The 14,520-nt window shown below is 42.9% G+C and overlaps 1 protein-coding gene across 2 annotated transcripts in view; it reads left to right on the forward strand.

The window, feature by feature from the left end:
• The first annotated feature begins 415 nt into the window (after window positions 1-415).
• FBXW4 (F-box and WD repeat domain containing 4) overlaps window positions 416-14,520 on the forward strand; it is an 80,808-nt gene continuing 66,703 nt past the window's right edge. For both annotated transcript variants that reach the window (XR_013824369.1, XM_079900828.1), the window contains exon 1: window positions 416-1,189. Coding sequence is in view for 1 of the 2 variants with exons in the window: in XM_079900828.1 (XP_079756954.1) it covers window positions 477-1,189 (713 nt within the window). In the remaining variant the exon portion in view is untranslated. The remainder of the gene's footprint in view (window positions 1,190-14,520) is intronic.

Consider the following 14,520-nt stretch of genomic DNA (forward strand, 5'->3'; position numbering starts at 1 on the left):
GAACCCGGCCTACTTCTAGGGATGCAGTTCGTGGGGCCCTGGTACGTGGCCTGTGGAAAGGAGGCATCAGCCGAAGTAGAGGAGGGCTACCGGAGGGGGAAGGCCATCCAAGTGTGTGCTTCTTGAGGGCAGCGGCTAGAACTAAGCGCTTCTTGAATGCGGAAGCTCCTCTTGCCGCCGTAGCCAGGTGCTCGGCAGGCCTTGCATGCTAGATGAACGCAAGCTGCGCTTCTTGCACACGCTCCGGGCGGCCCGGGGTATGGGAGGGGGCATATCCCCGGTCTCGGCCCGCACCCCGAAGCCGCTCCACGGCCGCGGGTGTGAGGGGCGGGCCCAGGCCTCGGCCCGCGCCGCCCCATGTGACCCGGTCCGACATGGTGTCGCCTCCTCCTGGGGCGGCGGCGGCGGCGGCGGCGGCGGCGGCGGCGGCGGCGGCTCGGGCTTGGCTCTGCGTCGGGCCGGCTCCGCGGCCGCTCATGGGCAGCCAGGGCGGCTTAGGGCCCCCCGGGAACGGCGGGCCTGGCGAGGGCGAGAGCGGGGAGACGAGGAAACTGCAGGAAGGGAGAGCCGCGAGGGGAAAGCGGAGGAAAGGGAAGGGGAAGGGGAAAGCAGGAGCAGGGCAAGGCGGAAGAGGAAGCGGGGCGGAAGGGAAGCCGCAGCCGCCACAGGCGAAGGAGGCAGCGGGGCTGGGGGCCGAGGCGGGAGAGAGGGCAGGCCCGGGAAAGGTAGGAGAGGGAGGCGGAAGCGTAGAGGAAGGGGCGAGAAGGATCGTCAGGGGAGATGAGGGGAGCGCAGGGGCGCGGAAGGAGGCCAAAGGAAGATATGATGGGAAGAAGGAGGAGTGGAGGGTCAGAACTGGACAGCGGGAGGAGGCCAGGCCGGCGAGAGCACAGGGACGAGGGTGTCAGGCTTGGGGCCGCCTCGCTGGGACAGGGGCGGCCATGGCGGCGGCGGCTGAGGAAGAGGCGGGAGCCCGGGAGCCTGCCGGCCGCCCCGCCGCGGGGCCCGCGCTCCTGCGCCTGCCGGAGGAGCTGCTGCTGCTCATCTGTTCCTACCTGGACATGCAGGCCCTCGGCCGCCTGGCTCAGGTGTGCCGCTGGCTGCGGCGCTTCACCAACTGCGACCTGCTCTGGCGCCGGATAGCCCGGGCCTCGCTCAACTCCGGCTTCACGCGTCTCGGCACCGACCTGTAAGCGCCCGCTCGCCCACCCGCTCCCCGCCCCGGGCCGGCCCTCGTCCCGGGAAAGGGCGGGGCGCCGCGGCCTGGTCGGCCTGGGGCTGTGTCGCACCCCGAATTCTGAGGCCCGGACCCGGCCTCCGCCGATCCCTCCCCGAGCACCCTGCTCCTCTCAGAGGACCCCATCCGAGGAGGTCTCCCAACAGCATCCCTCAGTCAGCACCCTCCCCGTGGGCGGCTCTTCACAATTAGCCATCTTAAGCACTCGCGTCAGCTTTTAATTGTGTCTTTTCGCAGACGTTGACCGCCTGGGTTCCTCAGCTCCAGAGGAGCCCGGCTGGTCTGTGGCTTTAGAGGCCTCCACCCGTCCAGGTGTAGGACCCATATCCACTATGTGGCCTTTCAGGACGTTTTTGTGGACATTCACCCTCTCACCCCCTTCCAAGGGTTGTTAGGCTTCAGGGCGTGGATAAAATCGAATACGGAGGAAAGGGTTCACACCCCAAAAGAAGGCCCTTGGTCCAAGTGTCAACCATAGTTTACGACTTGATGGAGGCAGAATGACACAAAAAAGGGTGCCTGCTTATGGCAGGGGGTTGGATGAGTAACAGTATAGACTGTACACGAAGGCATGGTATTGTAATTTGGCCTGTACTTGGTAGGATCTGAGACCTGTGAATGAAAAACTTAACCATGTAAGCAGTTAATAGGGGAAAAAAAAATGTGGAATTGGAGGAGTAAAAGCTTTCAGATTGCACCCAACTCCATCCAATTTGGGTTAAAAAAGAAAAAAGCTAGTTCTAATACAGTATAGCAACATTAAAGAAAGTTGGTTCAAAACATAAAAAGCTATAATACCACCACCTCTAGATAACTATTCAGTTTTAAAAATTACTTTTCATTTGCACACTTTTTCCTCCTCTTAGTTGCTATCCTACTGATCCTAACAGAATAGGTACATAATAAATGTTTGTGGGCTGTACCATGAGATTAAAAACATTCCTCTAATATTAGACTTTCAGGTTGTATGCAGCTTTTTGCTATCATAGATAACAAGGAAATGAATAATTTAATGCACTTTTTGGTAACAACTCTATTGAGATATGTCACATACTGTATAATACATATGTCTTTTTGAATTGGTTCCTTAGGATAAATTCTCAATATTGGCATTACTGGATCAAAGGTTATGGTTTGTAAAAAGGTGTTGTACCAAGTTACAGTGACAATAGCAACAAATTATTAAGCTAATTTCATGTAAGAATTTAAAAAATCTTTGCTATGTTAGTGGACATATAATGGTATCTCAAAATTTTGTTATTTTGCATTCCTTTACCACTGACCAGCATAAATATTTTCCCCTGTGTTTGTTTCACCCGTGAGATTGTGTTTTCCTAGCCTTTGCACATTTATTATTGGGGTCCTGAAGTTACTGTTATAAAGGATTCCAGTCTTTGTGGGTCATAGATATTAGGCTCTAGTATGTCATCTTTGATGCAAATATTATATTTTTCCCAGTTTGTTCTTTTTACTTCACTGTTTTTAGCCTATAGAAGTTTTACATTTAAATATATCAGAATCTGTCAGTTTTTATGTGATTTTTAAATCTCCCCCACCCCTGCAAACTGAGAAATTTATGATTTCTCCACAGACCTGATAAGTCTTCTCTGATATTCTGTTGGTCTTCCTAAAATTTGATTTTTAAAAATAGTTAACACTTTGATTAATATCACTTTTGTTTTGGTATAAGGGGTGAGTTCAACCTTCTTTTTTTCTAAACACCTACCTAGTTACCACTACACTTTTTGTTAAATAATTCTTGTCTTTCCCTTTAGAAAGACAAAAAAATTTTGTTTTAGAAAGCTTACTTTGCCAGATATTAAGTTTATATAGCTATGTGTATATACAGTCACACATACATACATATTATATATGTATATATATTGGGTCTATATCTGAACTCTCCATTTTGTTCCACTGATGTATTTTTCCATTTCCATTCTATTTTAAACATTGCTGCTTTTTGACAGTCTAATATCTGTTAGGTTTAGATTATCCTTGTTGGATTTGTATGTGTGTGACGTCTTCACTCTCACTCAACACCCCAGCAAAAAAAAAAAAAAAATTCTGTGCGTTTTCAAAAGTTTCTGTGGTTTTCACTATAAAGTTTCTACATGTCTGTTGTTACACTTATTCCTAAGTATTCCTAAATATGCTATTCATTTTGTTTTTATTGTGAATGCAATCTCTTTTTCAGTATGTTTTTCAGCTGGGTATTATTAATGATGTCCAGGATTGCTACAATGTTTTGGAAATTTTGAACCTGATAATTTTGTTTAACTTTTATTATTTCTAGTATGATTTTGTTGTTGATGATAATGATTCTTTGGGATTTGGGGGGCATGCAAGTCTTATTACCTTCATTTTTTGTAAGAAAAACTCTTTCAAAGAACATGTCAGTTGACCTAGAAGAGAAGTTGTCTAAAATGCCCGAAACCCAAGTCAGCCATGGCAAAATTTGGCTTTCTTGTTTATAGAGATTGAATGAACAAATGAAAGAATTTATGTTTATTTTTCTTTCCTTTTCAAATGCTCTAAGAGATAATGTGAATGAGTGTGCATTCTGTAAGCAATAATAACAAAATGAAAATCAGTTTATAGTATAAAGTGCTTTGAGACTGCCAGGTGATTTGGCTTTATTATTTATTAGCCATGTGTGTTTTGATTTCTTGCCTATGTCCTAGGATGTGGTATCTCCAACTTTCTAGGGAAGTTGTTTTACCACAGCACTTGATAAAGAGCAGGGTCACTGCTCGTATTTTCTGAGTTGAGGGGAAAAGCTATGCGTGTTACAGCAGGTGGAGAGAATCTTTACCAGTGTGGTCTGTTTTTGGACAGCTGCAGAGATGTGATAAGCCACCAAGAGAGGTGGTTGTCATCCCTGGAGGGAGATGGCATGTACCCCAGCCCTCTTAGGGCATCAGGGAGCTTGGGCCCAAAGTTCAATGCAGGTGCGGCTGCTTGGATAGTGGCAGGGCTGTAGTTCATATTTTGGGCTAATTAACTGCACACTGGACAGTAGGATAAGTTTTTATAAGCACAACACAAAACTGCATTTTATCAGAAGCCACACAGCTTCACTGCCCCGGAGTTTTATCGTCTGTAAACAATGGGAATAACATATCCAGTAAAATGAGACTTAAGTGTTGTGATGTGTAAGTGATAGCACAGTATTCAGCACATAGTAGGCACTCAATAAATTGGTGTAAAATGGAACGTTTTAATTGCTTGTCTTCTCCTCTAGTCAGTCTATATAGCAAAAGTGAAGATGGTTTGACTTGGAGATGCTGCCTAAAGACAGGAGGTGGGGAAAACACACACACACACACACACACACACACACACTGCTTAGTTTCCCTCACCTGTCCTGAATGTTTTTGGCAACATGACAGCAGAACCTGTGAGCTTTAGGGTCTGTACTCCCTGCCGAAGAGCCTCATGAATTCTCGGAAACACAAAGTAAGATTTACTGACCTTCCGGCCCAGGGCAAGTCCCATTCAGTTTGGCCGTTCCTAACTGATCATAGCTTTGTTGAGTAAGATGAACTGCTTTGGTTCCTTGTGATTTGTTAATGGTCTATACTTGTGCTTGAAGGCATTTTGGCCACTTTAAAACCACAAACAAATAATTTGCTTCCCTTTAGGCCTCCTGCCCAAACAGTGAGCACTGGTAGGTATCCTGAACTTCTTTTTTAAGTGGACACAAAGACAGCTTGAGTCAGTCATCTGGTTTAAAATCAGTTTTATTTGAATGTTTTATGAAGCCTGGGGGAATAGAAATATCTTTAATATAAAAATCAAGGAAATGTTTCATATAGCAATCTTTTAAGTTTTTCCTGAACAGTAGGGGCAAAACTAAGCTAGTTCAGTCTTCAAGAACAAAACAGTGAAATTTAACTCCGTCAGTTTATAATGTAGGCTAAATGCAAGAAGTTAGAAAGTATGAGAGGTGGAAGAGCAAGGGTGCTATTTGTAAATTCTGATACTGTAAAATTAACAAGAGCAAAGAATGGAAAGAAAAAAGTATATCCATGTATGTAAATCTATTTTTAAAAATACTTTTGCAGTCTTGATCTTCTCCTAAATTAAGTCCTCTATGTTTTCAAACTTGAATTTTATTTTAAATATCCTTTGAGCATTACCTGGGTGCTCTCTTGCATTTGCCTGTGATAGATTTGCCTAGAATTAACAATAGGTGTTTAGGGAGTCAGGCTCTGAGGTGTTTGCCCTGGCATGTACATTCATTCCTCAGCCAGGGTCTAGGAGGCTTGGAGCTCTTTGAGGCCAGGGGAATGGGGTATCTATTTCAGTGATGATTAACATCCAGAGTGGTGAGATGGACACAGATAAGCAGAGTGTGTTTGTTTGTTTTAAAATGATTGCACCTAAGAGCATTTTTTTGACCCAGAAAGCATAAAGTTTCCTAACTGAACAGAGAAGGCATTGCTCACTGGTTACTTTTAGGGCCTCAACAGTGATTTTCAGAAAACAATTAGCAACTTAAAGTAGCTTTGGCTCTCTCCTTCACCTTTCTGCCTTACCTAGGAAGCAGTCACTTACTTGTTCTCTGGTTCATTGAAAGGTTTCTTATATGGATGTATTTACCTTCAACTGTTTTGGAAAGGCCTTATTTTTAATGGTTTTGTGAGTTAATAAAAGTGAGTTCAGTTTACATGTTTAAAATAAATGAAACAATACACCTGTGGAAGCAGGAAATGGTCTAGTACAGTCAGTACCTCCAAATGCAAACTGGAGGAATGCAAGAGGCCTTTTCCTCCAAGACTGTGAGAATATGGAAGCAGCTTATATCCTTTCCAGTCTTGTAAAACTTGAATAGTAGGGGATGAATTTCCTAGCTTTCAAGGCAGAATCATGGAGAAATCCAAAGTCCTCATAATCTACAAGATAAACAATTTATTTTGAATGAAATCTCTGAAAATACTTCAGTACTCTCAGTTTTCTTAGTTTCAGTTTTCTGTGTCTAGCCGTTTCACCTTAGGTAGAGATTGTGCTTGAGCTGCTTGAAATCAAACTGGCAGTGAGGTTACTGATGAAGCATACACATTTTTTAAAAAATTATTTTTGAGTGTTTTACATAGAAAAGAATTACCTTTGTGTGACAACTTAACCTTAACTCTGGATTGACCCTGGCATTGGATTAGTTTCTGGTCCTTACTCATAACCATGGAGTAGGGAGACTTTTAGGTAGACTCTTCTTGAGGCCAGGCTCCAATAAATTTTGAAAATTTAAGACGAGATTGACTGTTTGGAAAAATGAGGAAGAAGTTGAGTTTTGAATTTCCAGTGAAAATTGACATGCCCCCCACTCTGATCTACAGAAACAAATTTTTGATAAACTCCAGAATTTATCTCAGGTGTGTGTGTCAACCATCCGATGAGGTTGAGAATCCAAAGATTTGGTTTATCCTTGAGGAAAGGCCTTTCTATTCAGCAGTCTTGCCCAGATTTGAACAGCTTTCAGATGGAACTCCAGGTGTAATCAGTAGAAGCAAGATGGTTGTGCTAATTAAGAACATGTTTATGAATCTTGAATCATGTAAAGGCTTGAACTGTATCTAAAACTGACTATGAGACTATCTGGAGAAAGAATTTATCTCTTGTTAGAGGTTTGGCTCCTTTGTCTCAACTTTGAGTTAGTTCTTCGTTATATCCAAATTGTCCACATTGCCCTCCCTGGGAGTCTGGGCCACCCAATGGGCCTTTGTGCCTGCCCCTCTTTAGCCGACAATTAATTGCCAAGTACATTCTTTCTTCTTCTTCTTCTTTTTTGGTGTTTGACATGAGCTCAAATTGTTGAGAAAGGTGACAACTGTGAAATGAAGACAGGGCTTGAAGACACCTTAAAAAATACATGCAAAGGCCACTAAATGACAAGAGCAGACTGCCAGGCTCTTTCAAAACATCACCACGTCTGTTGACTTTCCATTCCTTGTTCGCAGCACAAAATTGGAGGTCAAAGAATCATAGGAGTTAGAGATGGAAAAGACATTTGGGGTCAGCCAGTTCATGCCTCCGCCTCCTCCTGCCCCTGATTCCGAATCATTCCTTACATTATATTTTCTCCCCCAGCCCTTGTACAATTTTCACAGTCTTCACTCGACCCCGGCTGTCACCTTTGGGGAATGATGCTGGAGGCTCTGTCCAGTTTCTCCTCGGCAAAGAGAGATATTGCCTGTGCCCCCAATTGACATTCGTGAACTTCTTTGTTGGTGGTCTCAGCTGAGAGGCTGAAGGCTAACTGGAAGTGTCTCTGCTGCCTGGCAAGGGGGTTTTCTAGACAGAACTGAGGTGCATTTAGTGTATGATGATGTTGGGGAAGGGGAAAAGGGCCGGGGTACAGTGCAACCAGTGCAATTTGTTCCTATACTTTTCTCTAGGAAGGCTTTTGACCTGAAAGGAGGGTGTGTGTGTGTGTGTGTGTGTGTGTGTGTGTGTGTGTGCGTGCACACATACATGAGGAATGTGGCATTGGGGAGGTGGACAGAGACAAGGAAGTTACCTTGAATAGGAGTTTGATAAGAACCCTAACTTGGATATTGGTGGGTTAAACAAACAAATAAAAAATGCTAGTCCTGTGAAGTAGTAGATGATTGTTTTAAGAAGTGCATGTTAGGGGGACTTCCCTGGTGGCCCAGTGGTTACGAATCTGCCTGCCAATGCAGGGGACACGGGTTCAAGCCCTGGTCCGGGAAGATCGCACATGCCGCTAAGCCCGTGCGCCACAACGACTGAGCCTGTGTTCTAGAGCCCACAAGCCACAACTACTGAGCCTGCGTGCCATAACTACTGAAGCCCTCGTGCCTAAACAAGTGCTCCTCAACAAGAGGAGCCACTGAAATGAGAAGCCCAAGCACCGCAACAAAGAGTAGCCCCCACTCGCTGCAACTAGAGAAAGCCTGCGAGCAGCAGCGAAGACCCAACGCAGCCAAAAAAAAAAAAAAAGTCCGCATGCTGCAACTAAGGTCTGGTGCAGCCAAAATAAATAAATAAAATAAATAAATATTAAAAAAAAGAAGTGCATGTTAGGGAAGAAATAGGTATTAGAAGTTTCAGCTTAGAGTCAAGTTGAGGAGAACAGAAAGGCTGGAGGCAAGTATTTTGGTCTAGGGGACACTGTTGCTTTTGGGGTCTCCCCTTTAAGAAAGTAGAAAAAGAGCTGTCTTATGTTCACTGGCTACATGGTTTGGCAGGGGGAATGGTCATTTTTCGAGGCAGCTTTGGAAGGTTACCCCCAGCTCCCCTTGTTCCAGCAGCTGTTGGGAGCAGTCCGAAGGGGGTATTATATTTCTTCTGGTAACTCTGCCAAGAATGAGAGGAAATCCACAACCTGTGGGCTTTTGGGGGGGATGGGGATGGGGTGGCAGGTGATGGGACAGGGAAATTAAATTGTTTTATAGTAAATATGTTGAGATACTTTTCCTGGAAAGCTGTTTCACTGAAAGGAATGATATTTCCCCGCTCACTAGCTCTGTAATTGGTTCTTTCTCTGTGGAGAAAGGGAAATAGTCCTCTTCCAGCACTTCTTTTTCTTTCTTCCCCTGTAGATCCAGCTTTGATCTCCTATGTTTCTTAGAATTTCCTTTAGAAATTCCACACTGAAAAGGTGAGTCAAGATTCAGATCCAGGTGGTGTGTGTGATTAAAAGGGGCCTCCCTCCAGAAGTGAGTTACTAAAGGGGAACCTCTCATTCATCCCTTATCTTCGCTGCGGTTTGACTTTATCATAATGGCCTAGAAACTGGAGATTTCTGGAGAAACTGGAGTAAAAACTTTCTGGGTGGCGTCTGGTTCATGTTCTCTCCATGTCTTCATCCAGGCTGGAAGGGCACCAGGGATTTTTGAAGCCTGGCCACTTGGGCTGAGGACCTGTTTTGGTGATTAATATGAAACACAGTTGCAAGATTAAAAACAATAAAAAACAACCCTGAGAAGCAGAGCAGTATAATTATTCCTCACATTTCAGATGGAGAGCCCAGGGAAAAGTCATTTTGAAGGTATGAGAACAAAATCCACTTCTGAGTCTGTGGTAGTGCCTGATTCATGACTCAGAAGATAGCCTGTTCACAAAAAACAGTGGCATCTTTCTTGCTGTTGTTTATTCTCAGAAAGTGCTACATCAGCCTTTCTGGAAGCTGTATTGTGGGATTCTTGAAAAACTGATTCTGTGATTAAATGAGTGTGGGAAATGCTGTGTTCCACATCCCCTCTCTTGGGGATTCACAATGCCCATTGGTAAATTAAAGGCTCAGAGAAGTCCTGTGCTAGAGAGACCTGTTTAATTTTGTTTCAGTATTGTCCAAAATGTTTTGACCATAAAATTCTTTTTTCTCCTGCTTAATATCTCTTAACCTCTTGCAGAATACACGCACTGGTCAAGTGCCCTACAAATATAGAACTTGACCAATAGCAGGAGGAAATGAATGTGAACACGGCTCTAAATCCTAAGCTCACATAAAGGATCGGGGTTATGCCCAGTGCTTCAGAAACTGCTTTGGACAGCTTTGACATGTGGGTGACACGTTAAGATACTTCATCTGCTCAGATTCCTTCCCTTGAGCCTCTCTAGAATAAGAATTTAGAGGACTTGGTTGAATTTCTGAAGAGGTGGTATACTGTACGTTTTTAGGAAGGGCCTCTGGAGCTTGAAGGTAGTGTGTCTAGGCTCCTGAAAATCTATAGGTATTGTTGAAAGTGTGACTTGCCAAAGGGGGAACTGTATTTCTGATAGATACCTAAGCAGTATCTATCAGAATACCTATTATGCTAGGACCACGGTTCTTACCTTTGTGTCTAAGACATATTTTTGTACGATGTTAAAACTTTTGATAGTACATTAAAGGATTAAAAGATGAATGTCTTTTTTTAAAAAAAGCAGGTTTCAGAAAGTTGAAAAACCTGTCCATTTACTTGTTCACTGTTTGGTATGTTACTGTTTGAGTAGAACTGTTTACTGCCCTGACCTTGTTCTCTTACATCTTTTGAGGTAAAGTTTATATATGTTCCTCTGAACACGCAATCTTTCTCTTTTTCTCAGCAAGTTGTGTCATGAGCCATATTGTGGCTCCGTGGTTTGTCTGACAGATATCTTCATAAAAATGTGGATCTTTGGTTGAATGAAAATAAAGTCTATAAATCATTAAAAATTTTATGGCACACTTATTCAGGGTTCCTGGTATATCACTGCTCTGCAGCATACTGGTTGAGATACACTTTTAGAAGTACTAAGAGTTTTAAGACTCAATCCTGTGGAATTTATGACTGTATTGGACAAACAAGACATACAGCTGTGAAAAGCTAACAGTGCCTCAGTTTATGGTAGGTTCAGTCTAAGGGTTCACGTGAGAGAGAGAAGAATGTTTGGAGGAGTCAGGGAAGTAGAGGCTTAAACTGGATTTTGAAGAAAAATGGGTGAATTTGACTAGTGCCCAAAGGGGGAAGCATGCATTTGTCAGGGACAAAGTAGGCTGGTTCTGGCAATATAGGAGAAGGTATGGGGATAGGAATGAATGTAAAAGAGAGATGGCTTCGCTGGAGTTCAGTTGCAGAGTGTGGAGCCATGGGAGGTGAGGTTGAATTGAGTAAAGGGAGCTGACATTTGGAGGCCTTTCAAGGGAGATGTGGGTCTGCTCCATGCTCTCCTTGCCTTTGGTCCTGTCCTCATGATGGGCATGTTCCCTGTAATCTCACTTCTCCTTGGATGTTGAGGCTGTTCCCTATTCCCTGGCCAGAAGGATAGGCAGTTTAACACAATATATGATTTTTCACTGATTTATTTTGAACCTTAATTATAGACCTCTGCTTCTGAGGCCATTGGAGGATTTAGTCTAACATGTGTATAAATGAAGAGTTAGAAGCTTCTTGTCTTGGGCTGTTTAAATACTTGTACATACATTAGAGCCAAATTCTTAGTATTGGTAGCAGAGCTGGTGGGCACAGCCAGTATGGCGGGAAATCTGCTTTCTGGTGAGCAAGAAGATCAAAGAAATCGAGACGGTGTTGAGTTAAAACTCCAAGCCCCCAAGCATCATTTTGCATAGCCCTGCCTCCCATTCTTAGCCCACTTCCCCTTGAGATGGCCTTGTTCTACACTTGTGGACAGACACCCTCCTTTACTGAATAGGCAGCAGGAAGTTATGCTTATGGAAATCATGTCAGTCACGCAGGTAGGCAACATTGGCGGTATCAAGGGGAATCAAACTTCAAGATGGGGCAAAGAGGGAAATTGATTTGTGATCCAGGAGGTTTCTGATGTCAGAGACTGTGCAGGTAAATACCTCTCTAATATACTCACACTTCCCCTCCTTCATCCCCCAGCCATTTTTCTTCAAATTCGGTTTATTTATTTGCTTTTGGTTTGGGGTGTGAGTGAGGAGAGGTGAAATGAAAGGGGACTCTAGATAACTTCCTAGATTAATTTCTGTCCCTCTGGACTCACTGTTGCCAAGATTTTAAGGGGCCTGATAGCTTACTGTGGGTGCATGTTGTGTTGTTTTTGTTTAAAATAGGTCATGCACCCAGGAATGCAGTCAAACTATAATGGTGACTAAGTGCCGGAAAGCTGAGAGGGAGGGGGGCCAAGTGGAAAAATGAGCCTGAGGCAAGAGAAAGAGGGCTGGGAAAATGGAAGTTCCACCAGGCCCACAGGCCAGGTTAGAGATTCCTCCATGCATTAATAGCTGTGCCAGAGGTTTATTTACAGGGCACTAATCATTTTGGGGGGGAGCACCCCCACTTTATACCAGTAACTGTTGAAGAAACAGCCAAGCTGAGAGCATTTCAAGGATGGGAGCAAGAGTCCTTATTGAATTCCCAGGGGCACCTGCTCCTGTCTTCTCAGGCACTTTGGACTTGTTCTGCCGACTCCCTTTGACTAGGTTGTGATAGATCCCTACAGGGAGGGAGGGATACCTGTCTTCAGAGAGAGGAGTTTTTTTATTCCTTGTGATTTTTCAAGTGTTGAAGCCAATAAGAATATAGATATGATTTGGCCACCAGCTAGGGAAACTAACCGTCAGAAAGAACTGAACAAACAAAAGGGATAAAAAAATAAAAAAAAAAGCTGAGTTGTTAAGCTGCTTTTAACAAAGTGTAACTGTTTCTCAAGTGAAAGCCAAATGGAATGTTTTTAAAAAGTTGAAATTTGATTTGAAAGACCAGAGCCAAGTATTTTGATTATGGTGTTGGTTGTGGGAGAGGATGCCTGCACCTGCTGCTTGGTAGCAGCATCTAAAGTTCAACTTTGAAAGTTTCTTGCTTCTGTGATCAGGCCCTCAGGGCAGTGCTTTGACCCTTAGTAAAGTGTCACCAAATGGCAGTTAAGTGACCAGGGAGATGAGAGAAGTATTGTCCTTATCCCAATTCAGGAAATATATTGATTCTTTCTCCCTTGTTTCCTTCCTGCTATGATCCAGAATATTCAATTTTTGGTTTCACCTCCACCTACTAAGTTAGACCTAACTCAAGAGGAGAGGTTAACTATGAACAATCTCCTCTTTTATATCTGGGAGGGACTTGTAGATAAGATTTGATAGTGGGTCTGATCTTTTTCACTAAGAGTTCAATTCTTTTGGCCCATCCTGTTGACTGCCTTTTATGATCCGAGGTTTTCTAACCATCTAGTAGTGTAGGTTACTCTCTAGAAATGTGAAACTGGGGACCACGTTCACCCAGTGGAATAATTCAATAATATATTTTAGCTTTAACATGTGTGTACCCAAATCCTAATCACTCAGCCTGAAAGAGGGCTAATATTTGACATTAGAAGAACAATTTCCAAGAGTTACAATTAAATTAGTTAGAAGAAAAAGAAATGATTATTAGATTAGCTTTAGTGATGTCACTATTCATCGATATAAACTACTACTATATTTATATTTATGTAAAAATAATTAACCTTTTTCAAGTGATTTATAACTTATCCTGTATTTTGTTTTAGTTGTCATTTTAAAACACCATAATTGTGTGAAATACTATCCTTATTTCATAGGTGCGGATATGGACAATTAGAGAAGCTAGGTAACCAGGGTTATATCATTAGTAAGAGGCGGAACTGGGGCCCAGATCCCAGTTTCCTATGTCTGCATTCTGTGCTTTTCTCACAACTTCATTTAATCTGTTATTTAAATGAAAGTAAATTAAAAGGTTAAAGGTGAATGAAAAGACCAAAGTATCAGCAATTATGTGATACATATTTAAAAAAATACTTCCTAAACTCTATCTGTTTACCTCTTCTGAGCTATTTATGGGGACATAATTTTATGTAGTATCGCCTCACCTTTACCTTTATAAATTTGACTTTGTTTTAAAATTACCACTACTTGTTACAGTAATTTCCAAAATGTTTTGTAGTGCTCACATTTGTCGTTTCTAATAGCAATGTGTTCCATTGTGTTAGTATACCGTTTTCCCCCACAGACAGATATTTGGGCTATTTCTAGATTTTAGCTCTAATATACAGCTGCAACTATAAATATCTTTGTAAAAAAATATTTTTCTTTTGAATTATTTCTTTGTGATATAGTGTTGGGAATGCTGAGTCAGAAGCTATCATTTAACTTCTTTTCTTGACAGAATGCCTTTCCGAAAGGCTATACCAGAGTGTTACTAGCGATATATAAACAAACCCAAATCCTTTTATCAAACCAAAGCTAGTATGTGGTTCTTCCACTTAATAGATGTGAGGTGATACTTTATATTAATTGTTTTAATGTGCATGTTTGTAAACTATTATTGTTTCGGGATGTTTCCCCAGTGTTTATCATGGGAACTCTGTGTGACTGTTCTTTTTTTTTTTAAATAAATTTATTTATTTATTTTTGGCTGAGTTGGGTCTTTGTTGCTGCTCGCGTGCTTTCTCTAGTTGCGGCTCTTCATTGTGGTGCCCGGGCTTCTCATTGCGGTGGCTTCTCTTGTGGCGGAGCACAGGCTCTAGCTGTGCAGGCTTCAGTAGTTGTGGCTTGCGGGCTCTAGAGCGCAGGCTCATTAGTTGTGGCGCATGTGCTTAGTTGCTCCACGGCATGTGGAATCTTCCCGGGCCGGGGCTCAAACCCTTGTCCCCTGCATTGGCAGGTGGATTCTTAACCCCTGCGCCACCAGGGAAGCCCCTGTGTGACTATTCTTATCTGCTATTTGATATGGATGACAGAGTGTTATCCTGATAGATTTTTATCAGTCTCCTAAAAGTTTTAGGGATAAAACTTTAGGGATAAAACCCGTAGCATTAATTGTTAATTTTCCCCTGCTCTGTTGCTTCCTTTTTAATCT

The sequence above is a fragment of the Stenella coeruleoalba genome (genome assembly GCF_951394435.1).
Source record: "Stenella coeruleoalba genome assembly, chromosome: 16".
Lineage (NCBI taxonomy): Eukaryota > Metazoa > Chordata > Mammalia > Artiodactyla > Delphinidae > Stenella > Stenella coeruleoalba.